This window comes from Micropterus dolomieu, linkage group LG15, assembly GCF_021292245.1.
Source record: "Micropterus dolomieu isolate WLL.071019.BEF.003 ecotype Adirondacks linkage group LG15, ASM2129224v1, whole genome shotgun sequence".
Taxonomy (NCBI): domain Eukaryota; kingdom Metazoa; phylum Chordata; class Actinopteri; order Centrarchiformes; family Centrarchidae; genus Micropterus; species Micropterus dolomieu.
This window is the reverse complement of record NC_060164.1, coordinates 19,901,420-19,927,223: the sequence shown is the minus strand read 5'-3', so window position 1 is coordinate 19,927,223 and position 25,804 is coordinate 19,901,420. Positions and strand designations below refer to the sequence as shown.

Sequence of the window (25,804 nt, the reverse complement as noted above, 5' to 3'; positions counted from 1 at the left end):
TAACACAATAATATATAACATTATTATAACATCTGTCAAATATAACTGATATATAGGCTAAATGCGTAGGCCTGCTACATATGCACGTGTGCTACAGGCTACATATATTACCTAGGCATATACACACACACACATACATGCTGTATCTAGGCTACACGTGCATACATAGTCTTGCATTTAGTCAGCACATAGGCTACTTGCGCACAATTTGGCTTGATTGTCCGATTTGTATGATTTTGCCTGCAAACCGCTCGGGTATACGTTTGTACGCAGATAAACAGTGAAGGTGGGAATAATAGGAAAGGATTGTGAGGGAGGGGAAGCAGAGGGGAGGATTGGGAAGGGGGGGGGGGGGGGGGGGGGGGCGGTCGGAGCTGCGCATCTGTACAGGCAGCTAGAGAGGAGAGGGAGAAGGACAGAGACGAACAGGACAAGATGAGGACCGCGGCAGCAGCAATGGACGAATCGACATTGGGATGGGAAAAGGCAGACGAGAGGACAACAGCGAGGGAGACCGATGAGGCATGAAAGAGGAGGCTCAGGAGACGTGCTGTATCGCCCCAACATGGAGGCGGAGCGACAGTAGCATGCATTAGAGGAGATCATTGCATTGTAGTCTAGCAGCAGCGGCATCATCCGTCCGTCCAACCTGAGCGGAGAGGAGGAGAGAGGAGGAGAGATGGGCTCCCAGGTCGTGCAGACCCTGCGTCAGGGAGTCTGGGCTTCTCTGACCGGGGGCTGGTACCACGACCCGGACCAGAACAAATTTAACAACTCCTGCCACCTCTATCTATGGATATTCCTCCTGATGTTGCCCCTGTCTCTCCATCTGGTGAGTTTTTTTTTTTATTAGGGAACATAACGTTCAAGGCCGCGAAGGGGGTGTGAGTTGCTGACGGTACCTTCACGCTTGCTTTTTCATGCGCCGTATTTATCCTTTCTTGGATAAACGCGCAGCGGCTCTGCAAGAATTGGACATCCTTCGTTTTCTGGTTGCTACCGAGGGAAATTCACGGCTAGAGAAAACAGCACTGTCGCAGTTTCTTTTTTTTTTTTTTGCTGGCATGCAGTGACGGAACGCATGGCTGCTCCTGGGATGTGGCAGAGCCAGGAGGCGTGAAACTGTGGTTCACTCACATTTTGTCATCATGTCATGGCCTTTGAAATAGATGCAACACAGGCTTGCTTTGCTCCCACTGAAACTATCCTGAGTGGGGAACTTCCATCTGAGATTAGTTACAGCCTGGTTTACCATACCTGGTGGTACAGTAAATGTGTAGGGAGAAACAAAAACTCTGTTACAGGCACAGCCATGTAGCAGGATGGTGGCATAGAGGGAAGAGTCACTGCTATAGGTCAAACACCTTGACCCTTAGCTGTGGTGATGTATGGATGATAACAGGCAGTGAATTCACGTGTCACATGGTGTTTGAAATGAATAGATGGTGGCAACAGCAGCCTTGTACAATACTTTAATGATGTGATCTGATCATAGCCTGGAGTGCAAGACAGCTTTTTTATGTTATTGTATGTGAAGAAATAACTTATTTAATGCTGTGTCTCAATTTTTATGGAACAGGGGTTTATCAAAACACTCCAGTTTTATCCGGATTAAATAGATTGCAGATTATGATTATGTGATGTGATTGCTCCCCACATCTCTGCTCTTCAGTCCCGATACAATAAACCATGCAGGGCTAATTGTGTGTCTACTCTGTGTTCAGGTAAAGCCAAATTAGCAATCCATGAAGGAGTTTTAATAAGGCAAAGTGACAGATTCTGGTTAGTGACAGCTCAGATGTTTTAGAGTTTTGCCACTAAAGCTGTATTAAAATGTTGCTTATAGTCTGTTTGAAAACACCAACTGCTTCAGCCTGCAAAAAAACCCCAGCACAAGCCTTCTGGGAGAGATGTTTCAAATTTCAAGTTTATTAGCATTTTATCTGAAGCTCACGCAGAACACACAGTGTAAGGTACACTATGGCAGAACGTTGAGGAACGAGCACAAATGACACTGGGGCTGTAAATTTGTACCTGGAGACAAAAAGTGTCCATATCCACAGCAAGACCTCTCACCAGACCAGTATGACTCTATCAGTAAGATGCAGATGTTTTGTCTTTAATCTTCCTGTTCTTTGCTATGGGCCATCCTTCCCCTCGGGATCAATAGACTTCATTGATCCACCAGTTAATCAAATTAGATCTTGTGGTTCACTAAGCCTGTAATACATCCGGGGGAACAGCGTGGCTGTGTGACCAAATAAGTTTTACCATTTGAAGAATTTCCCCTACTTACCAATAAGAAGAAAATAAGTAGTTTGTGTTTTTCTTGTTCTGGTGGAGTCAGGAGACTCTGTTAGATGTTACTTGAATATGAAGAAGCTCTTCTCCTCCCAACAGGCCCTGCCCCCAACCACTATGGCTTTGAGCATCTACTGCACCTCCATCACTGTCTTTTTCATCCTCATCAAGCTGGCCAACTATCGGCTGCACCTGATGTTCAACGAGGGGGAGGCGGTGGTCCGCAGCAGCCTCTCCGACCTCAGCAAGGCTCCGGAGAAGAAAAGTATAGCCTCGGACTCCTGCCTGCCCGCCAGCATTAGGTAGCACGCGCACACACACACACACACACACTTTTAATCCTGAAACGGCAGTCAGTGGGATCAATATGAAGTATCTTAAAAAGTCAGATGAATTTTTAATGATGAAAAATTCAAATACAGAAGTCGTCTCACCTTTATTGATGCGTTAGAGGCCATTCAGAGATATATACAGTATATATATACATTTAACAAACTGGCATTTTTGCTACTTGTGCTTCAATCTGCTTTCTTGTCAGATTAGTCATTACATAATCTAGGCCAGATGGTTAAATGCCTAATGATATGACTTAATTATTAACATGATATTGTACATTTAGGCCTGAGACCTCCTTTTAGAATAACGCCACTAAGTATAACTGAGTATCTTACCGTGCTTACCATGCATACTCTTTTTACATTTTTTAGTCTCCTTTCTTTCTCTCTCTGCATGTGTCTTTTTTCCTCAGTTTTTCTTTGAGATCAGATTGGTTTTGTGATGAAGTTTCTCAGAGTGGAATACGGACTCTATCCACTTTATTTCAAAGACCCAGTATAGCTTTGGTGAATGAGCGAGCTGATAAGTGGAGGTCAGCGATCTTCAGTCGGCCACTTCGCTCTGACACACTTGATCCACACAGAGACTAATAAAAGAAAATCCGTCACGTTCTGTTCCCTGTGTGACTGATTTCTTTCTTATAATCTTTGAAGTGCTTGTGGGGAGATGAAACAGCCGGTCCAGACACAATTATTTTTAGCACTTTCTCATCTCTATAAATCTGTTTATTTTAGTATTCAAAACATGAGAGGCTGGATCTGATGGTTTCTTCTGAGAGTGACATATTGATTTATGGACTAACATAGGCTCCCCCCATTTCTCTGCCTCTTTCTCCTCATCATTTAATTTCTCCCCTGTCTCTCGTCTTTGTCTAACAGGAAGAGCAGTACGGCTCCCGACAGCGTTGCCATGACCATGTTGGCTCGGAAGGGTCCCAGTCCGGTGATCCAGGTGACAGTGAAGCAGACTGAAACAGACCCGGGACTGATCGGGGTGGTGAGTGACAATTAAAAGATGGACATCTACTAGTATAAAAGTGCAGTACAAAAAACACTGTGTTGACCCACATTACTGTATGTCCTAATTTTAATCACAAGTTTCTGAATTCTCTTCCCTGTAGGACTGTTTGAAGTCAGATGAGGTGGTGGTGAAAACTGCAGAAGGTGATTTGGTCTTTCTCTGGATTTGACTGAGATACAGATGGGTAAAGGAAAAATATGGATAAATACGTGAATAAACAAATGCAGAGTACAGTCGCCAGGGGCCAGTTTCACAAAGATAGTCAAGCTTACCACCCGTTGCATAAAGCTTGATATATTACAGTTATCTTACAGGACTAATTTGCCATGGTTCTAGGTAAATTAAGACTTTTTTCAAACTAAAAACATGGCTGACAAAGCAACTGCATTAAACTGCTCAGCTCCCTTCACTCCAGCAGAAAGTGTTTGCCTTGTAGAAGAATTCAACAGCTACAAGGACATTTTACTGTGAATATTCAGCAAATAGCGTAACAATAATAAAAAAAAACACTGTATAAAATTTCAACGCATTGCAGGTCTGTAGTAGAACTGAGATGCTGTGCCTTCTTTTAGTGCCAGAGCTCAGTACTTTTTCAAATTCATCAGTCAGGCTCAGAACAGTTTCCCTGTGCAAATGAATGAGATTGACGATGTCCACACTGTTGGATATAACAGGTTACTGCCATCTCTACTGTCCCTTCTGATTCCTCGCACCACAGTGTTGTTAACAAACCAACATTATGGGACATGTTTTTCTTTTTTAAATTGGTGCCACTGGTCAACTGGTTAGGCTTGAAATGATGCAGTCTTTATTGTTGTAACACTGTATAACGTGCATAAGACTCATCTGAGAGCACAATGAAGACTGGTCTAACACTTCAGACCAGTCCACAATATCTTTGTGAAACCGGCCTCTGACCTCAGCCCAACTAAAGATCTATGTGAGATTTTGGACAGTGCTCCTTATCTCCATCATCAAGGCACCACGGGAGGAACTATATTTTGATCGTCTCAAACAGCAGTAAAGCTGTTCTTGTTGCTCGTGGTGGCACAAAACCTTACTAAAACACTTAATGTTGAATTTTCCTTTAATTTGTTGCCCATCTTGTCAAATAATAATTTCCTATAAAATGTATGAGACTTTGAAATATTACAAAGGAGTAAAGTACAGTCTTCTAATTTCAAGATTCTTCAATTAATGAGTGTTAATGTTTTTTGGGGGAGGACAGAGTGAGTTTCTGAGCTCTAGTATGATTCACTATTGATTCAAATGAGCTGAGTTGATTAGTAAATGATCTGGCTCAATCGGATGTAATGGCTTCAGACATAAAAACAGAAATGTCATACTAAAAGGACAAACTTTTAGAAAACACGTGAGAATACTATGGCTTAAAGTAGCTTCTGACTGACTGTGGGAGAAAGTCTTATTTTGGAATATTCAAGAGTCAACAGAAATAGAGAACCAAGTTCTTCTCCCCATTTATATTTCAAACATTGAATTACATGTTCCTGATGTCCTATCACTTCCTAGTGAGGCTGTTGAATGCTAAAATGACACTGGCAATAGGAAAGTGATAGGGAATGTGATTTGTAAAGTGTTCTGTATAGTGTAATGACATAATTAGTCTGTGCTGAAAGCAACCTCTGTTCCTCTTCCGTAAAGCACTTGATGGTTCCTTAGACAACGTAGCTTGACAACTTCCTTTTCTGCAAACACATCACTGTAAATATGCTCAGACAAGCACAGAACTAGCAGCCAGCCAACAAGACCAGCTGACCAGCTGCTTCCAGTAAATGTATGACCTCATGCATTGGTGATCAGTTAGATCAAAGTCAGCTGATCGGGGAAAAAAAGGGATATGAACACTGTGGTATACTGCATTAGATTGCATAATTATAACTAAATTTTGGTTCCTGTTTTGAGTAGTAGTAGCATTGATCCGCATTCTGTAGTTTATTGTAATGGGAAGATATTTATCTGTTACTGGCAAATACTTACATACCCTACAATAGTGTCTAATTGTGTGTAGACAGTACTGTGAATTTTGTGTGTCGTTACTGCAGCCAAATAAGGGATATTTCCATGGCAGGAATTTTAGGATTTAAGCAGATTTACACCTTAAATCAACAATTTGAATTTAATTTCGTTTTAGGACTGGGTGAGAGTGTCGCAGAGGAGGGTCATGTGGAGGGAGGCCTGCACCCAAGCCCAGAGCCTTCTCCAGATGACCTCTCCAGCCCAAATCCTGACCAGGCTGCCCCCCTGCTGCAGGCCCAGCAGAGAACCCCATCCCGAGCGGAAAGAGAAGAGACGCGCCCTGGATCTGATAGTGGGACAGGGAAAACGGATGCGGAAATAATTAAAACCGGAGCTGTAAAAGAAGGAATGGAAATTCAGAGCTCTTTGACGGGGACTGTCAGAGAGCAATCAGAGCAGGAAACAACAAAAGAGAAAGACTCAGAGCAGGACAGAATAGAGGAGGAGAAAGACTGTGAGGAGAAAGAGACTGCAGACAGGGAAACAGCTGATGAAGGTCTGCCTTCCTCAAAGGGAAGTGAAGATGAGAGCGAAGAGGAGAGTGAGGGGCGAAAAGAGCCACCAGATGCCAACAATAACTCTCTGGACACTTCCCAGGACCGCCAGGATGATGTCACCAATATCCCAGAAGCTCCTGCACAGGTAAGCCTTACAAGTATAGAGTAGAAACCGTAAGGAGGTTTGAATTTGAAGTGTATCTTAATATATCTCTTGTGTTGTCTCCCAGGCTGAGCCAGTGGAGGAGACTTACTGTTCAGATGAGATTGAAGTGGTTCTGGTAGACAACTCTGGTCCCGGGCCCATGTCGGCTCACCTGGATGACAGCGACACAGTCAAGATCATCATCACCATGAGCTGTGACCCTCAGACTGCTGCTCAGCTGGAGGAGAGCGTCAAGCAGAGCCTTCTGGAGAATGCACAGGTAAGAATCATTGTGGACCTTCCCCTTTAAGTAGCTTTATAATCATCTTATACAATATGGCAGTGTCACATACAGTATGTGTTCTGTATCGGCCTGTTCCAGCTCTTTATTGAAGCTAAATGACATTCACATTCAGTCAGATATTGAAACCCAAAACTCTTTTTATGGCTGAATCATCCCATCAAATGTAAATGTCCTAGACGTATATTCTTTAATTTTTACACATTTCTACATAATTTGCCCAGACATGTTTTGGTATGTTTGGAAACTTAACTCTCCACTACAATTCTAAATATATTTCTGTGGGTTTGACCAATGTCAGGCAGCAGCACAGTGTGAGTTGGTAATGACTGACCCTCCAGCAAATCACTTGGGTTTAAAAGGCTTGAAATTTGATCTGTATTTACTATTATGGGTTTAGTTATCCTCTCTCCCTCTGCCTTTACACTAAAAAGAAATTGTTAATTGTTAACACATCTTTTACTTTATTTATGTACCGGTATAGCTATCAAAATAAAGCGCTTGCCGTAATTTAAAATCTTAGAGACTGCTGTCATACATAAATGTCTGAGTCACCGACATTACACCCAAATCTACGAGGGGGTATAATGTAAATTTAGTCCTCACTCGTTGCCATGGATATGCCAGTCTCTGGGTATGTAGAAGTCCAAATACAGTATTTCAAATCAGCCCACACTATAGTGTTGAGTATAATATGAGAACGTACAGTGGCCATGCAGCAGAAATTAGCCCACCTGTCCTGTTTATGTTGTTTCTCCAAGGCTGCTGCTCGTGGTAAAATTGTGTTGTTACATTGTGGTGTTGTTACATTTGGAGAACATGCCTGTTTGTCCTATAAGGCTCAGAAGGATGCAGGAGAGTGTCACATCAAGATCCCCGTCATCACCTTCGACTCCCCTGAGGAGGAGAGGCAGGAGGTGGAAGAGGGAGAAGAAGCGACTAGCTCAGAGGACAACCCCACCCTGCAACAGCAACAGACAACAAGCCAAAGTGAAGAGTTTCACCTGTGTAGAGAAACAACCAGTTCTGAGTACACCACGCTGGAGTGTCCAGATCCAGACCAGGAGCATCTTGGTTTGCAGATGACTGACAGCACGCCAAGCCCACAGCTGACAAATGACAACAGCTCATCAGGTATTGATGTCAACTCCCACCCTGATGACACAGATCCTCTGGATCCTAACGTGGATTCACAAGGTTTTCTGCGTCTGCCGCCAGCTTTGGGCCGCTACGGGCCTGGGGGAAGGACTCACATCCGTGGGCTGAGCATGGACAGTGGGAAAGATGCCGTGCTGCTTTCGGACCGCTCACAAAACACAGTATGTTGGCAGTTCAGCTCTGTTTCTATTTCTGTATCTTTATTATCTCCATCCATCTCTCCATGCATACGTACAAACATCTGTCTCTCTATCAGCCCAGCATGACCACTTCCAAGTCAGATCTGGAAGCGAAGGAGGGCCAGATTCCTAACGAATCCAACTTCTTGGAGTTTGTTTCCTTGTTGGGGTACCTCAGTACCAGAGGGGGAGGTGCCAGCACACAGGAAGACGGGGGGCCGGAACGCAAAGAGGAAGTGGGAACTGCAGAGGGAGGTGAATCTCAGCAAGAGGGTTTGTTCCTTTACCTCCTCCTGTACACATTCTACAGGGTCAGAGTTATGACAGATGTTACATGATACTTATGTTGAAAAATGATACTATATGATATAAAAAGTGATATATAATATATACGTATACATTAGATGCATGTGTGGTTGCTAATTATTGTTAAAAGTAATGCTAATCTACGTATGACAGTCATTTTAACAACATCTGCTGAGTTCAAATTAACAGGGTGTTTTTTGTGTGGTTAGGCTCAAAGGGTGCTAATGTTGGGCAGCATAGCTTGTAGAGGCAGCTAGTGATCTTGTAAATATTGCTGAAATGGTGATTCCTCTGGTTAATCCTTCATTAAGTTTTGTGATCACATCGGGGTCAGCGTAACAAGCTTCAAACTCAGCGTTGCCTTATTAAGCTAATTTACACACACGCAGCACACACGGAGCGACATTAGCAGCCATTTGGAGTTTGTTTCTGGCCACCTGACAGATATAAGTCCAATTTTCGCTCTCATTATAGCTTTGTTTTTGTTCTCCACCAACTCCTGAAGGAAATCATTGCCTGTTAGCTTGCTAAATGCTCCACTGTGTTCATTCACTTGTCTGCTTTTTGGTGCTGGGCAGCGAGCATACAGAGCTTTTTTTCTAGCTGCCTGCTAATGAGATACATTTCATTTGATGTGTTTGCAGAGAGTCTGAGTGCAACTTCCAGACCAGATGAGACGATAACAGAGACCAATACAGACAACAAACGAGAGAGGCCCAAACCACCCACCAGTCTGCCTACGGACACACTACAGGCTATACCACCCACACAAATCCCAATAGTCTCTCCTGACAGGTACACATGGCTCTACACTCACATGCTTCAATAAAAATGTGCACGCAGCTGAAGTCCCTCAGACACACACACACACACACACACACACATTTGTGGGACTTACATACACACTAATGGATTCAAGCACCTGGCACCCAGGATCCCCAGATGATTGCGTGTCCTGTTTGCAGTCCACAGACAGACAGAGAGAAGGATCCGGACTATGATTCATTGCCCTCACAAACTTCTCAGTCAGAGAGCTCCATGCTGCAGGTCATCTGCAGACCAGAGGCCACCAACAAAGAAGATGCCTACACCTTCCACACAGTACACAGTAAGCAGCTACCCTAAAACAATAATGAAGCGCTGTTAATACAGTCAATCACACAGGTCCCTGATCAGTTTGAGGAATCTATTTGTGCTGGGACGGTCTGATAATATTTTGATCTTTTGAACAAATATACAGTATGTGAGGGAGGCTCTGCCAGGAGCTGATGGCTTCACTTTTGAATCAGCTCAAAAAGCTGGTAGATTAAATGACATTTTTCTGGAACAGCTCCAAGATGTTCAGCTGTTCAATCTCGGATGTCTGGCTGTAATGATAAAAAATCCTGCATAATAGATTTAGCTACTCATGAGCAGGATGTGCTGGACATTACTTATCCAAAGAGAAATTGTCTGACAAGTTTTATGTGTGTGTTTATCTCACCAGGAGACAGGCCTCGTAAGCTGTACGCAGAGAGAGCTCTCAACCTGCCACTGGGAGCAGAGCTCATCACCGGCAACATGTAAAGCTGCTGTCAAATCTTTTTTTACCTCTCTTTTCCTCACCCACTTCGTCATCTCTACCTTTACTTGCAATAAGTGAATTTTCTTTATCTACATTTTTCTCATGTTCTTCCTTTTCCTACTGTGTCTACCTGCATGTTCCTCTACCACGTACATTTTACATTTCTGCCTAAACTACCATTACTGCCTGTGTAATGAGGTTTATTCCACATATTAACATCAGCCTGTTATGTGTGTGTGTGTCTTCAGTGACCTGCTGTCAACTTCTTCAAACTCAGAGTGTCAAGATGGCCTTGCGGGCGGTCACACAGACTGCCCTTTCCAGCGACGCATCATCCCTGCACACAGGCTTCGGCCACGAAGGACGCACCCTGAGATATTCCAGGTGTCCATCTGCTTTCACATTTTCTTTCTTGCTCTGCATACCAATAGCATCCATGATTCACTAAACCTGATTTGCTCAGACTACAAACAGGACAAAACATTTATATTAAAGGTACCCTGTGGGTTTTTGACCACTAGTAAACTAGTAAAAGTGTTCACTGATCGACAGCTGGTGCTGGTAATGTGCCAAGAAACATAGCAGTTAGCAATGTGCCAACAAAGAGATTGAACAGAAGACTGCTAGCAAACAAACAAGGATGTAAACAATGTATTGTTTCAAATTCTTCCAAAAATCAGTTTTGCAAATGTTTTATGAGGCCGGAAATTATTTCAGCGTATTTGTTAGGTCTCAAGGACACACATGATGTGTTCTGGTGAGAAACAGTAAATGTAAACATAACTTTGTTTACCAAATATTAAACGAATAAATCAAGTCATCTATCAAACGAATAGGTCAAATTGGATTAACAAATAACACGTTTTAACGAACAGTCAATAAAAAGATCAAATATAGACGAATTCATACATGAACAACATCATCGATATAGTTAAAAAAAAATTGTTGATCCTTTTTTCTATTTGTATTTCTACTCATTAAAAACACAGAGTTTAAAACTTTCGCCATAACATGTTCCCAAATAATCAATCAACTGGTTAATCGGATTAGTGCTTTCTCTCTGTCAAACTATACGGCAGAAAAAATATGAGTCATTGCTGCTGTTTGAAACAAATGATTAGTCCCGAATTAGTCTACATCACTGCTGGATACAGACCAGCAGGGGTGACATAAGCTGTCTGGATCAGTCGTTGAAGCTGAAACAACACAGACTCTGCTGAATCATTAATGCACCACTTTGTGTGTGTGTGTACTTGATAATGATCCGGACTGTGTTTTGAAATATCCTGCATGGGAAATCATGTATATATAAAACATCAGACTCTGTTTTCTGAATGATTGCAGCTCATGTCTGTATAAATTATTTGTGTTTGTGTGCATGTGTCAGGAGGAGGATTCCTTGGATGAGTCGTCAGAGACTTCCACTCAGGAGAAACCAACCAGGAAGATTTATTACAAACTCAAACTGTTTCCTGGGAAGTGGATCAACATTTTATATGATCGACTCACCCTGCTTGCCCTTTTGGACAGGTAATACACAAAAAACCTGCCTGCAAAGCTCTTTTCACAGGTGTGACCACATATTTGGAAGTCTGAAGTCTAGGAATCAAGCATCATACACATTATTCAGCTGGGAAATTCTCACTATAGCTATAATAGTACCTACAAAGACTTTGGTATTTTAGATATTTTCTCTGTGAAACTAATACATAAAATTTTACATTTTTGCTACATTTTTACAATTTGCTTTACATTTTACACCATGCCATGTTAGTGTTGTTGGTGGTTTACATGATTTTCTCCAAATTCTTCCAAATTTGTCCTCCAAATTCTGATAAACAAGGTGATTTCACCCACAAGAATGCCATTCACGGGATGTTTGTTGTCTTGTCTCTTTAAATCTCAAACACTTTCAGAATCACTTAGGATGCTTTCACACCTGCCTCATTTAGTTCGGTTGAATAGCACTAGAATTAGTTTTGCCCCTTGGTGCGGTTCGTTTGGGCAGGTGTGAATGCAGCAATAGAACTCGGGTGCGTACCAGAAGTGGACCAAATAAGCGTACCGAGACCTTCTTGAAGAGGTGGTCTTGGTACGCTACCAACTCTGGTGCAGTTCATTTGTGGTGTGAAAACTGAGAAAGATGAGATCTGAGCATTATTTCCAAAGCTAAACCACTAGTAAATCCATCTGCTGACGGTGAAATGTGTTTAGCAATCTAACTGATTTGTATACGCCATGCTATGTTTATGAAAATCATTTGGTAACGTATAGACAAATGTTTTGTTTTGACATTATTATTCAAAATAGGCTATGTGGTCAATCTGCACTCTAACATTACTAATGATGCTTATAATAAATTATTGCTTTGTGAGCTCTTTGCGATACAGATCGCAAGCATTAAATTGCTGCATAAACTTCTGTCAGTCACTGGAGTTTGATTTCCCCACGTGGGACATCGCCAAAGCTGTCCAATCAACAAGTTACCTGTAAGTCTGTATAACATCATGGTTACTTCTCTTGGTTCGTTTGTAAAACTGCAATGCAAAACATGAACCGGACCAGAACTAAAATGCAACAGTGTATCATTTTCTTCTCTCTCTTAACTACAGGTGTGAAAACACCCTAAATTGTGTGTCATTTTCCCCAGTTTGATCAATCAATTTAATGTCTTTTCAAGTTAATCATCAGTTGAGCAGCAATTCAGTCCTTTAAGACAGTAAGTCAGGTGTTTTAAATACAGCAGCAAATGAGCAACAGTTCTGTGTAAAACTACCAAATGCAAATTGTATATGCTGTAAATTGTATATGCTTTTGTATGCGTTGTTCTTGTAGAAACCAGGACGTTCTGGAGAATCTAGTTGCAGTCTTCATGGCCTTTCTGGTTTCCTTCCTGGGTTTTGTGCTTCTTAACCATGGCTGCTTCAAAGACTTCTGGGTCTTCCAGTTCTGCCTGGTCATTGCCAGCTGTCAGTATTCCTTACTGAAGGTAAAACAAACCCCACAAATCTCTGCAGAAGGTTGTGGATATGACCTAAACTTTATGTGTGTCCAGCCACTGAATTACAAGCCATGCCGTATGACCATGGCTGTGAGTCTTTACTGAGCAGGTGGAACAAACTGTGAGGAAAAATCAAAGCAACTGCTTTGTCAGCTTTCTGTGACAAAAAGGAAAAACATTTCACTTCTAAAAACAACTTGCAGTGAGGAATGAATGATGTGTGAGCTCAAAATGTGTGCCACGGTGACCTCATGTAGATGAAAAGTAAAACTGACTCCGGACTTTGCAGTTCCTATTTGCTCCCACTCACTTCCTCTCTGTTGAACTCAGCAGTAACAGTGCTGTTAGCAAATGTTCACATGTTCATTTACAAATAGTGATTCAGTATTGGCTTCTGTTTTCCAGAGTGTTCAACCAGATGCAGCTTCACCAACACACGTGAGTTTAATGATACTTTGTTACTGAGTCTCAGAGGAAATATTACAGAGTTAAGTCAAACGAAACCCCTTGTGACAGCTGTTCCTCTTTATGATGGAGGTTTTAGAATATGATGTCATGAATTCAAAAACAGTTCCCTTTTCCATATTAACCATTTTGCTGTGTTTTGACTGATGCACCACCAATGTGGCTGCAGTTGATATAACCTCTTTGGAGCTCACTGAGTTGTGTCATGTTACTGTGACAACACATAAAAGTGTATTCGACCTAATGTGATCCAACTTTGTTACAGTGTTTGTAATTGTGATTCCATTATTATGTTGTAGTGTCTTGCAGGTAATAACATATTAAACTGTCTAATCATCCTAACCTGTGTGTGTGTCTCTAGGGTCACAATCAGCTGGTGGCCTACAGCCGAGCGGCCTACTTCTGCATCTTCTGTGCTCTGATCTGGCTGCTGGAGCAGCTGCTGAGGAGAAAGGACCTGCCTGTCTCCACCCTGTATGGAGTCACCATCGTCTGCCATGACGCTCTGCACTTCATACGAGACCTGCTAGTGGGTAGGGATAAATGTAGCCTTTAAAGGGGGCTTTTATTTTATTACCAGGCTATTTTATTTGTTGCTGATAATTTTTTTTATTTCCTGTTCAACACAATCATTTGAGAGATACTGAGAAATGTCTTCTGTTTAATGCATAAAACAGGTTTTACCTACTGCTTCCCAATCACCTTCCTGGTGGGCCTTTTCCCTCAGATCAACACCTTCACTATCTACCTGCTGGAGCAGATTGACATGCACCTTTTTGGAGGGACAGGTTCGTAAAGCTGTTTCAAATGTTTTGATTTCAGTAATACTTGTTTTTATTGTAAACTGTCATTTCACTATGCCTTTGTGGATGTGTGGCTGTGGTATATGCATGTGTGTGTGTAATCTGTGTAATATGTATTCAATGTTTAAAACCTGGCTATTGAGTATTTCTTTCTAACCTTTATTTAACCAGATGATCTAATTGAGATAAAACCTTTTTTTCAAGAGAGACCTGGCAAAAAATGAAATATTCATGACTGAAACTCAGCAACCAAAACGACAACATTTAGCTATTGTTTAGTAAGAGTTTATCAACTCTAACCTAACCTGCTTCATCGGGACTGTCTGGGTGTGGTTTAACCAGATTTGATTGACAAAACATACCAGCAACTGTTGTCATTTTCTGATTCAAGTGTTGCCGAATCCTGATTGGTGCACGAAAATGTGACGTCACTTTTCTCCAACTGAGACATACAGAAATCTGTCATGTGAAATGTTCAAAACCGCTCTTACTTTAAGATCGTGTGTTTGTGTATGAAACCATTACTCATAGTTTAAAGCTGATTGCAAAAACACATTTTCGTGGCATTTAAGTAAAGATAAATCTTCTTAGTGATTTAAAACCTGTAAAGCTAAGACTGCAGTTCATGCTTGGCTTTGATTCTTATTGTACTGTATATTACTACTGCCTGGATTATCATCCTCACTCTATTTTGTGTGTCTCAGCTGCTACAAGTCTCATCTCTGCAATCTACAGCATCCTACGCAGTCTGGCTGCTCTGTCTCTGCTCTACGGTTTCTGCTTCGGAGCTCTCAAGGTAGAGATGAACTGGATATAAAACAAAACAGAGCTTAGGTAGTAGATGTGAATATTGCCCCCTCTCTCTCCTCCCTTCTCCTCTCCTTTGTGTTCATGGTCATCATCTTGGTTATAGGATTAGAAGAAGTTATAAATAGTGTGCAGCCAGGCAGTTTCACTGATGGAACTAAGTAGAGCTGCAGCAAAATACAAAGTGTTTGTAGTCTTCCTTCAAACTAGACTGCAAAAAGAACTGCGGGGAATAAGCTTTTAAACTGTAAAGATCTAAAAGCCTCAGTCTGATATCAAAGGTACATGATAGTGTGATTCATGCTGTCTGTGTGTGGTTACAGGAGCCGTGGGATGAGCAGCACACCCCAGCTTTGTTCTCTGGTTTCTGTGGCCTTTTGGTGGTCTTCTCTTACCACCTCAGCCGACAGAGCAGTGACCCCTCTGTACTACTGTGAGTATAAGTGTGTGTGTATTTGCATGCACACACTTAATTCTCTAATAAATAGTCTTTAAATTAAAGATTAGAGGGGTGCATGGAAAAAAGGAGAGCTGAGATATGGTCTACGTTTGACATGAGGAAATATACTATTCTCTACTTCATATGGGAAATGTTTATACCTAATTATTTGTGCCATTTGAACTTAATCTGACTGTTAATTGTGAACATAAATTGAAAATAATCTTCATAAATATTATTTTTCACTTTTACTCAGCGTGTTTTGTTTCAACCTGTTAAAAGCTGAATAAAGAAAGTCAGAAGTCAACACACAAAAAAAGGAAAACAATGTGAATCTGTTCCATTAATGTGTGAAATATAAACATTTGATACCAATATTGCTGTTGTAAAGAAGTTTAGTTTATTAAAATATTCAAGTTTGTAACAAAAAATCTGTTCATGTTACTCAACAAATAAGATCCTCTCATTCCTAAAGTCTCATGCTACACATTTAACATTTTTATTTACAGATCTTTGATCAAGTCAAAGTTAATGCCCGCTTTGGTGGAGAGTGAGGAAGAGGAGGAGGAAGACACGGAGAGTAAAGACCCACTGCCTGAGAAACTGCAGAACTCTATGGTGACTAAAAATTATTATTGATGAAGTTTTGTTTAATCAATAATGTTGTAAGTGGAAGATGGTGAGTTACGGTCGAGTTTATTATCAGCCATTGAATAATTTACCTCTGTAAATGCATAAACACACCTTTCAAGGGTTCATTTTACCCCTCTAAGCATCAATTGAATAGTTTTTTTAAACTCAGTGTTGCAAGCGAGACAATAAAACAATGTTTGCTGTCGATCATTCTGTGTGATTACAGGTAATTATGTGTTGGAGAAAACAGGCCTCCTGCCGCTTTTGACTGTATTAATGGGGATTGTGAAGCTCTTAACTCTTCTAAAGCTGCTGTGTCCATGATCTCCAGAAATTGAGAGCTCAGAACGATTAGACAGAAATAATCACACACCTAAATGAGTCTGACAAATTAGTGCGTTTTCCTTCGTTGTGGATTATCAGTGATTGTAGCTCTCTTCTCTCTCTCTCTCTCTCTCTCTCTGTCTCTCGTGCTCTGCAGAAGGAGATTCTGCTGTCGGATGTGATTGTGTGCTCTGTTGCCTACATCCTAACCTTCGCCATCACTGCCAGCACCGTGTTTCTGTCTCTCAAGGTGAGATTCTCCTTCGTCTCCTCTTTCTATGTCTTCTACTTGTGATCTCTGTGTTTTGCCTAATTGTTAATTTTCATCATGTCTCTTTCGTTATACACCAACTTGTTTCCAGCCCTTTGTGACCATCGTGCTGTACGCTCTGGCAGGGACGGTGGGGTTTGTAACCCACTACCTGATCCCCCAGCTGAGGAAGCATCATCCTTGGTTGTGGATATCCCATCCAGTCCTAAAGACCAAGGAGTACTACCAGTTTGAACCCAGAGGTCAGCACTCCTACTGCATATAGTCCACAGCTGTCTGTTAAAATAAAGTATGTAAACCCCTGGATCAACTTGTAAAGTACGCACAGAAGAAAAGGACATACTGCTCTCTATATGAATAATTTGAAAAAATGAAAATGAGGATGAATCCTACAGACTCAGAGATGATTTTTTCTGTAGCACCACCTGTAGGTCAATGTTTTAACGGTGAAATATTTTGACATCTGCTTGAAGGATTGGTACAGCATTTTGTACAGACATTCAAGGTGCACAGATGAAGAATCCTCATGACATTTCCTGCAGCGCCACCATAAAGCTGACATTTGTGATTTTGAGTGAAATTTCTCAACAACCACTGCCGTGTCTCTTGGATTGCCATGAAATCTCACACATTAATGTCCTCCTGAGGATGATTTGTAAAAACCTTGGGGATCCTCTGAGATCATCAGGTCAAATTTGTCCAATACTTTGGTTTATTACCAAATACCTGCAAAACTAATTACATTCAGCCTCAGCTGTACCACCAAATGTTAGCAATCCTAACAGGTTAAACTAAGATGGTGAACATGGTTAAAACAACACCTGCTAAACATTAGCATGTTAGCATTTTCACTGTGAGCATGTTAGAATGCCGACGTTTGCGTTTAGCTCAAAGCACCACTGTGCCTAAGTAGAGTCTCTCTGAGGTGCTAGCATGGCTGTCAACTTTTAGTCTTGTTGGAGATTACTAAATCCTATTTGTGAAAATTAGGACTTAACACTATAACTTAATAATGACCACCACGTTCTGGCTATCATGTTCCTATTTTACTACAACTAATGAATTTCCATCATATTTTGCTATATTTAAAAAATTCAGATCTCACTGAGATCGTGTCAGTTTTACTAAGATACAAACAAACAACCTTATAAGGCCAAAAGCAAAGCTTCCTCGGCAGAGGTAAAAAGGATTTCAAAATGGCTGTCTTTTCATGACGATTATGACGTATCAATGTAACTTCCTTTGCTAAAAAGCGAATAAAACACAAAAGAAAAACCCTGAACTAGCTCTCTCTGTGCTCTGATTCTGATCTGCTTGTGCTATTTCATTATTCTTGCTTGTGTTACAGAGGACGCTGTGCTGATGTGGTTTGAGCGACTGTATGTGGGGCTCCTGTGCTTTGAGAAGTACGTGGTGTATCCCGCTATCGTACTGAGCGCACTCACTAATGATGGCTTCGCCCTCAGTCACCGCAAGAAGCTGGGAATCCAGTGAGTAGACACATTCAGCCACAAACACACAGCGTCACATCTGCAGTGTCAGTCTGCCTGTCCATCAGGTGTGTGGTGAATCTGTTGTCTAAAGTCTGTTTGTGCCGCCTCCAGCTGTGATGTTCTCCTGACGACAATTGCTGGACTGAAACTCCTGCGCTCATCCTTCTGTGATCCCAGCTTCCAGTTCCTCACTCTGCTCTTCACGCTTGTCTTTTTCCACTTTGACTGTCCACAATCCTCGGAGAGCTTCCTGCTGGACTTCTTCATCATGTCTATTGTTTTCCACAAGGTGAGAGAACAGGGTTCATTGATATCTGGACAGTGTGTGGGTGTGTGTAAGCTAATGTGCTGTGTATGGGAAAGATAGATATCTGAAAGATAGATGCGACACACAACGATAAATAGATACAGAGACCAACCGATACTTAGAAATAGAGACAAACTCATAGTACAGAGAGAGAAAAAATACATAGGGTGTGACTGGACTGACCTTTGAAGTTATTTTAATGATTTCACTTGAAGGAGAACTCCACCAATTTTACAAACAAAGGTCAGTTTTATGATGTCATCACAGTGGAGGACCCCTTTAAAAAGGATCAGTAATGGAAACCCTCTGTCGACTATTGTTAGCTGATTGAATGCAGCATAAACATATTTCTTTTACCATGAATAGTTTTACAATGATTTTGAAACACAAATCTTCTTTTTCTGGGCTGATATGTGACTGTAGGAAAACATTTTTTGTGTGTTTTGTTTGTATGTGCAAATACAGTGCTTTGTACACATTTGTATGTGTGTAAATACAGTGCTTAAAGAAAATCATCACACCCTGTCAACATCCTTACTTCTTAGCACCTTACACACTGGAAATTAAATTAAATCTAACTTTTTCCAACTGTATTTACACATTATAATCCTCAACATCAAAGGGAAAATAACATTTGAAAAAGTGCTAAATAATTCTTAACATTTAATTAGTGAAATACCTGGTGAGTGATCAGCCCCTTAGAGTAGCCAGTATAAACTTGCTTACTTCCACCTGACATTAATTTAAGTGGTTTTGATTACTTCAGGTTTAAACCGGCTGTTACATGATGATTCCATTACTAGTATTGCAAGGAAATGTAAAGAATACACCATGGAAGGAAAGATGCTTTCAAAAGGACCCTGGGATAAAACTGTAGAAAGGCACAACAAAAAGATTTCAAAGGCTTTAGCTATTCCTGTGTTTGAGTACTGGTCAGAGCATTATTAAGAAGTGGAAGTATGGCACCACCACCACCTTGCCTAGATCGGACCGTCCCTCCAAACTGGATGACCGAGCCAGGAGTATATTGATCAGGGAACCTACCAAGAGGCCAATGGCTACTTTGAAGGAATTGCAAGTCTTTATGGCTGAGATTGGTCAACAATCTCACAAGCTTTACGCAAAGCTGGCCCGTATGGCAGGGTGGCAAGAAAGAAGCCTCTTCTGAAAAAGGCCCACGCTGAGTCTCGTTTGCGCTGTGCAAAAAACACTTTGAAGATTCTAATGCCATGTGGCAAAAGGTTTTATGGTCATATGAAACCAAGATTGAAGTTTTTGTGCTGAATATCAAGTGTTATGTTTGGCAAAGACCACAGCACACCACCCAAAACACACCATACCCACTGTGAAGCATGGTGCTGGCAGCATAATGTTGTGGGGGTGTTTCTCTTCAGTGAGGACTGGGCAATTGGTCAGATTGAAGGGATGGATGCAGTTAAGTACACTCAAATTCTTGAGGAAAACCTGCAGGTCTCTACTAGAAAGCTGAAGATGGGCATGTGGTTCACCTTCCAGCATGACAGTGACCTTAAACACACCGCCAAAAAAACAATGCATTGGCTTAAGCATATGAAGGTGAATGTCCTTGAGTAGCCAAGTCAGAGCCAAAATATATATATTTTTAATAGGTTTTCTTTATGCACTGTAATTTAACCACAGAGAGCTTATTAACATTTATAGTGGAAGAATGTCGGGTTCTGTTGGGTTCTGTCCATATGGGACTGACTGTGTGTTGTTTCTGTTTCTGTCCAGATGCGTGAGCTGCTGCTGAAGCTTCACTTCATCCTGGTTTACATCGCTCCCTGGCAGATTGCCTGGGGCAGTGCTTTCCATGCCTTTGCTCAGCCATTTGCTGTACCACGTATCCTTTCTCTAAGACCTGTGTGTGTGTGTGTGTGTGTGTGGGTGTGCGTGTGTGAGATCAAGAGTGCATCAGTACCTGCTTTTCTTTCCTTGACTGGTGTGTGTGTCCAGACTCAGCCATGCTGCTGCTCCAGACTCTGCTCACCACCATCTTCTACACCCCGCTTGCTCCCTTCCTGGGCAGCGCCATCTTCATTTCTTCCTACCCGCGGCCCATCAAGTTCTGGGAGCGAAACTACAAGTAAGGCCCCTGACAAAGTCAGTGAGCATGTGGAGATGTGTGAATCCAGATTTAGGACATTTTGAAAAGCTGCTAGGTAAATAATAGGTCAAATTGTCAACAAATCCCATGAAAAGACAAGTGCAAAGTGCAAGTTCATCATACTAACAGGGTGCCATAAACTTCCATTGTAATCCAAAAATGATTTAGAACACATCACTAAGCCACAATGTTTCACATGTGACATGTTCCACACACAGTGTAGTTTATTTTGAGTCAATGCCACATCCTGCTCCTGCTGCTGTAAATAGCGACTAGCAAAATATAATGGATGAGAACTTTCTAGACAAAACTGAAATTCTGCTAGTCGGTTATAAAAACAAAAAGATAAATGCTGTTCAATAATCTGGCAAAATTGACTCCTGGGATTAACAAGATTGACATGGTGACGAAAGGTGACAAAAACGTAATTTTTTCACTATAGATACAAAGCTAAAGTACAACTATTTATAAATCAAAAATACACTGAAAACTGATTCATTCCATTATTTCAACTGACTCAATTACTATAATGCACTTTTTACTGACCTCCCAAAAACACTGAGAGACTTCAGCTCATTCAAAACTCGGAACCAAGAGGAGAGAGCACATTAGTCCAGTTTTAGCTGCTCTGCACTGGCTTCCTGCAACAATTAGGATCGATGTCCTCCTTATATACAGTACAAAGCCCTTAATGGCCTAGGACTAAGCTACATTGCTAACTCAAGAACCCTGCGATCATCTGCTGCTGGATTATTGGAGGTTCCCAGAAACAGCAAAAGAAAATCTGGGAAGCATCCTTTGTCAGTGACGCCCCAAAGCTATGGAACACAGTAGTTATCAGGGAAGCCAGTTTGCTAAATATTCTTAAAAGAAAGCTAAGTACTTATCTCTTCACTTTAGCCTTTAACTAGCTATGACCTTCCTGATACAGGCCGGAAAGTCGTTTTGTACTTTGCTTTACTTTCTTTTAAAATGCTGCATTTTGCATGATTTTATTCATTCTCTGTATTCTATTTTTATACTTTATTTTTATTATGATTCAGTGGGGTTTTCCATCTTATGTTAGGCATTCTATGTTTTCATCTTTATTGTTTTTTATCTTATTTTTTATTATCAAATGGTCAAGCGCTAAAATAGTCCTTAACAAATGCACTGTTTCCTCCTGCTTGAGTAAGTTTGCAGAAAGCTACAGTGCCCGGCTGTTAAAAACACAAACAACATATTTATAAAAACACAAACAACATATTTCTAACTTGATTTTAAAGATTTTTTTCAGTAGAAATGAATGGGTTTGGCACTGACAGCCACTTAAACAGTTTTGAAGTTGTTAAATATTGAGAAATGGATTAATGACTTCTTCCATATAAATTATGAATTTAACAATAACATCAACATTTTGGGTGTGTATCTGTTTTTTATTTACTGAATAAGAAATCACGTCCATCCTTTGGAGCTAAACTAGGCAGATTAGTAGACAGACTCCCTCTTCCTGTCAGTCTCACTCACACTTACTCAACGCAACCCCTCCGTTCCCTCTTACTTATTCATGTGAGGGACTGTTTGTTCTTCAGCACGCTGAAAGCACTCCAAAAATACTCTTGGAGCTTTGTTGTGCAGACTTCTGGGATTTGACATACAGCAGCCTGTGATTAGATTTAGACGGTGTGGTTTGTCTTAGAACTGCAACTTGTGACATTAAAATCACTGACAGCATCACCTCTGCTGGAGTGAGACAACAGAATAGCTTAGTCTTATAATATTTAGTTTCAAGTGTGGGGGATGTATGTGGAGGTGTTTATGTTTTTTATTTCACAGTCCACAGAGGATTTCAAAATGATATATCGTCTGTATTAGCTGTTTCGGGGGTGCCATTTTAAAATAGTTTTTGATTGATTGATACATAATGATGTGGCAGCTGTTGTTCTATCAGCTGACACATTTTATTGACCCTATTTTAAATGACAAACGTTTGTGAACAATTTGTCACCGTTGCATAAATGGTACCTTTTAACTTCTTTTTGGGACTCAACAATCGACACGGTTCGTACTGTTTTGTCTCCCATCTCTTGTAGCACAAAGCGTATTGACAACTCCAACAGCAGACTGGTGTCCCAAGTGGATAAAGAGACAGGTGAGTTCTTTCTAACTACACTTACATCAGTTACAGGCTGCATCTTTTTTGAAATGTTCTGTCCTCTATAAGTAAAGCAGTCATATTTGAAAGATTACTCGTAACGTTTTAGAATAAATTATCATTGGTTTTGATTCATATATTCACTGTGTCAATTTTGTGAAGATACCAAAGTTTTTTTTACATTCATCCATCTGAGTATACACTTTCGACTATCTGTCTCTCGCAGGCTGTGATGATAGCAACCTAAACTCCATCTTTTACGAGTACCTGACTCGCTCGCTGCAGCATTCACTTTGTGGCGACCTTATGCTGGGCCGATGGGGAAACTACAGCGCCGGAGACTGTTTCATCCTGGCTTCTGACTACCTCAATGCCCTGGTCCACCTCATCGAGATCGGCAATGGGTTGGTTACTTTCCAGCTGAGGGGTCTGGAGTTCAGAGGTACAGTTTGACCATCTCTACCTACTTTCCATCCTTCTCTCTGAGTGAATGACAAACTAACGGATTGATTGCCTCCACCCCAGGTACATACTGCCAGCAGCGAGAGGTGGAGGCCATCACAGAGGGCGTGGAGGAAGACGACGCTTGCTGCTGCTGTGAGCCGGGTCACTTGCCGCACATGCTGTCGTGCAACGCGGCCTTCAACCTGCGCTGGCTTGCCTGGGAGGTGATGGCCACCAAGTACCTGCTGGAGGGTTACAGCATCAGTGAGAACAATGCCGCCACAATGCTACAGGTGTACGATCTACGAAAGCTACTCATCACTTACTACCTGAAGGTATGTTTCATTTGTGTTCATCTGATTGTGTATGTGCATTTTCCAGAAGTACATGTTTTTACATAATTGTATGACTGTGGTTAACACATGCAACATTTTTTGCCTAGGTCACTGGTCAACATAATGATATTTATCATTTGCCTATCATTGGTACTAAACCGTGTACTTTTTTTCAGTATCGTGATACACAATGTGGTTATTGAAGTGTTGAACACTGTGAAGTAGTTACTTAGGAAAGTTTCTAAAGTAGCAAAGAATGTGTTTTTTTGTTAAAATTCTTTTTGTCTGTTATTTTTTTCACAAAATATTACTACTGCAAAATTGCAGCTTGAAAAATTTACTTTTTTTAACTTGTTTAACTTCCCATGATTATGCCAGTATGTCCATGTTAATTGACGACATCAAGCTCCATTGTATAGGTTTGCATATTTGGGTATTTTAGATGGCTGCAGTTCTTGGTGGCAGAACAGTATACACACTAACACTTCAGCATTCACTTGTTTAAAGCTACTCAAGGCCAGATTGTATCATAAAACTCTTTTCAGCCGAGATAAAAAAGGTTGGCTGAATATAGCTCATTTAGAGGTGGAAACATGTTTTGTTTTCTAGCCTGGAAGGAAATTTTCATTTCTGGTTTTAGTGGAGATACTAAGAAATATTTTTACACCAAAACTAAACAGCAACAAGCGATCACTCAGTCCAGATTAACCTGGACTCACTATTGCTGCACGTCTTTCTTCATCAGTTTCTTCTGGTTTTAAGCAAGCCACAATAGCATATGATGCGATCTGCTGACATTCTGTTATCAATTTTCTGTGTATTTAAGCAGATATTTTATTATACTATAAATATGAAGAGTCATTGGTATGGAAAGGTATGCAGTGCAACTTTAATAAGGTATCATCTTTTGACTTATTCAGTCACCCTCTCCTCAGCGGTATTTAAAATTTCAAGTTTGATAGCACATAAAGTATCTTGTCATTAATAATTACAAAGGGCCGCCTGCTGATAGTCACTCCAGATGTGTTCAGCAGCTATAACACACAGTCATATACAAGTGCACACTTATTTGTCTTTTGCTTTCCTTGTGTTGCTTTTGTCTGATGCTCCTCCTTCACACCCCTCTCCTCTCAGAGTATTATGTACTACCTGGTCCACTCTCCAAAACTGTCCACCTGGCTAAAGGATGCTACCATCCAGGAGGCGCTGCAGTCCTACACCAAGTGGCACCACATTGAGCGCGACCCTCAGGTCTTTAGTGTGAAGATCGATGAAGACTACGTACACTGCCTGCAGGGGGTGACGCGTGCCAGCTTCTGCAACGTCTACCTAGAGTGGGTCCAGTACTGTGCTGGGAAGATGGAGACGGTACGTCACTTAAAGATTATTCTATCAAACTTTATTATGGGTTAGAGAGGAGCTGAGGGATTTTCTACACCAGTTTATCGTAGCTGCAACTAAGAATTATTTTCATTATTGATTCATCTTTTTATTTTTCTCACTTAACCAACTCATTACTTAGCCTTTAAAATGTTGAAAATAGTACATCATCAAAATTGGCCATCAAAATTTCAAAGTTGACACATTCATATATCTTGTTTTGTCATAACAACGGGTGTAAAGCCTATAATACTCTGTCATAAAAGGGTACTAAAACCAGGAAATATTCACATCTGAGAAGCTGGAACCAATTCATCTGTGACATTGTTTTGTACAAAATGACTTATATGATTAATCAATCACAAAAGTGTGGTCACTCATTTTCTATAAATTGATTTATTGATCATAGCCCTACTATTTTCATTTATTCAAACATGTCAAATGAGTAAAAGAAAAACAAAGTTGCATTTCACTGAAAATTAACCTCCAATTACAGTCGCAAATTGTCACACAATTCTTTTAATGCTTTTTATTTTCATCTTTGGCCCATACGCCAGCCTCTTCATGTTTGCCCTGTCTTTGTGTTTGTCTTTGTGTCCAGCCTGTGGACAGTGATGAAGACTCTTCTTTGGTGACCCTGTGTTACGCTCTCTCCGTCCTGGGGAGGAGATCCCTCGGCACGGCATCACACAACATGTCCAACAGGTAAACCTTATTAAAGCCAAAGAGCAACACGAAGAGATTCATGAATTTCATTTAATCACTTTCTGAATTGAGTTGTGTGGGAAGATCATGGGGACGCTTACACCCCCACTTGACATTTGGATTTAGGATTTTATCTGATGCATGTGTTAAACTCTCACTATGGACTAATGAATTGTAGTAAGCGATCGTTACAAATATTCAAGGGTGTATATATAAAAGGGTAGGGGGACAGTGACACGTGGTTCTTATTACTGTGTGTTTGCACGATCATAATTTATTAAAGTGACTCTATGT

The 25,804-nt window shown here is 41.0% G+C and overlaps 1 protein-coding gene across 1 annotated transcript in view; it reads left to right on the top strand.

The window, feature by feature from the left end:
* The first annotated feature begins 383 nt into the window (after positions 1 to 383).
* Positions 384 to 25,804, top strand: part of pcnx2 (pecanex 2) — a 38,066-nt gene continuing 12,645 nt past the window's right edge. Inside the window, exons 1-31 of the mRNA XM_046070047.1 lie at positions 384 to 832; positions 2,401 to 2,603; positions 3,516 to 3,633; positions 3,758 to 3,800; positions 5,810 to 6,336; positions 6,422 to 6,616; positions 7,477 to 7,956; positions 8,052 to 8,247; positions 8,925 to 9,075; positions 9,246 to 9,388; positions 9,767 to 9,842; positions 10,093 to 10,228; positions 11,232 to 11,374; positions 12,680 to 12,833; positions 13,251 to 13,283; positions 13,672 to 13,843; positions 13,988 to 14,098; positions 14,818 to 14,909; positions 15,244 to 15,353; positions 15,869 to 15,977; positions 16,474 to 16,566; positions 16,679 to 16,829; positions 17,936 to 18,077; positions 18,192 to 18,369; positions 20,140 to 20,248; positions 20,362 to 20,491; positions 22,585 to 22,643; positions 22,873 to 23,088; positions 23,172 to 23,425; positions 24,560 to 24,793; positions 25,407 to 25,510. Of these exons, the coding sequence (XP_045926003.1) occupies positions 680 to 832; positions 2,401 to 2,603; positions 3,516 to 3,633; positions 3,758 to 3,800; positions 5,810 to 6,336; positions 6,422 to 6,616; positions 7,477 to 7,956; positions 8,052 to 8,247; positions 8,925 to 9,075; positions 9,246 to 9,388; positions 9,767 to 9,842; positions 10,093 to 10,228; positions 11,232 to 11,374; positions 12,680 to 12,833; positions 13,251 to 13,283; positions 13,672 to 13,843; positions 13,988 to 14,098; positions 14,818 to 14,909; positions 15,244 to 15,353; positions 15,869 to 15,977; positions 16,474 to 16,566; positions 16,679 to 16,829; positions 17,936 to 18,077; positions 18,192 to 18,369; positions 20,140 to 20,248; positions 20,362 to 20,491; positions 22,585 to 22,643; positions 22,873 to 23,088; positions 23,172 to 23,425; positions 24,560 to 24,793; positions 25,407 to 25,510 (5,015 nt within the window). The 5' untranslated portion in view covers positions 384 to 679. The remainder of the gene's footprint in view (positions 833 to 2,400; positions 2,604 to 3,515; positions 3,634 to 3,757; positions 3,801 to 5,809; positions 6,337 to 6,421; positions 6,617 to 7,476; positions 7,957 to 8,051; positions 8,248 to 8,924; positions 9,076 to 9,245; positions 9,389 to 9,766; positions 9,843 to 10,092; positions 10,229 to 11,231; positions 11,375 to 12,679; positions 12,834 to 13,250; positions 13,284 to 13,671; positions 13,844 to 13,987; positions 14,099 to 14,817; positions 14,910 to 15,243; positions 15,354 to 15,868; positions 15,978 to 16,473; positions 16,567 to 16,678; positions 16,830 to 17,935; positions 18,078 to 18,191; positions 18,370 to 20,139; positions 20,249 to 20,361; positions 20,492 to 22,584; positions 22,644 to 22,872; positions 23,089 to 23,171; positions 23,426 to 24,559; positions 24,794 to 25,406; positions 25,511 to 25,804) is intronic.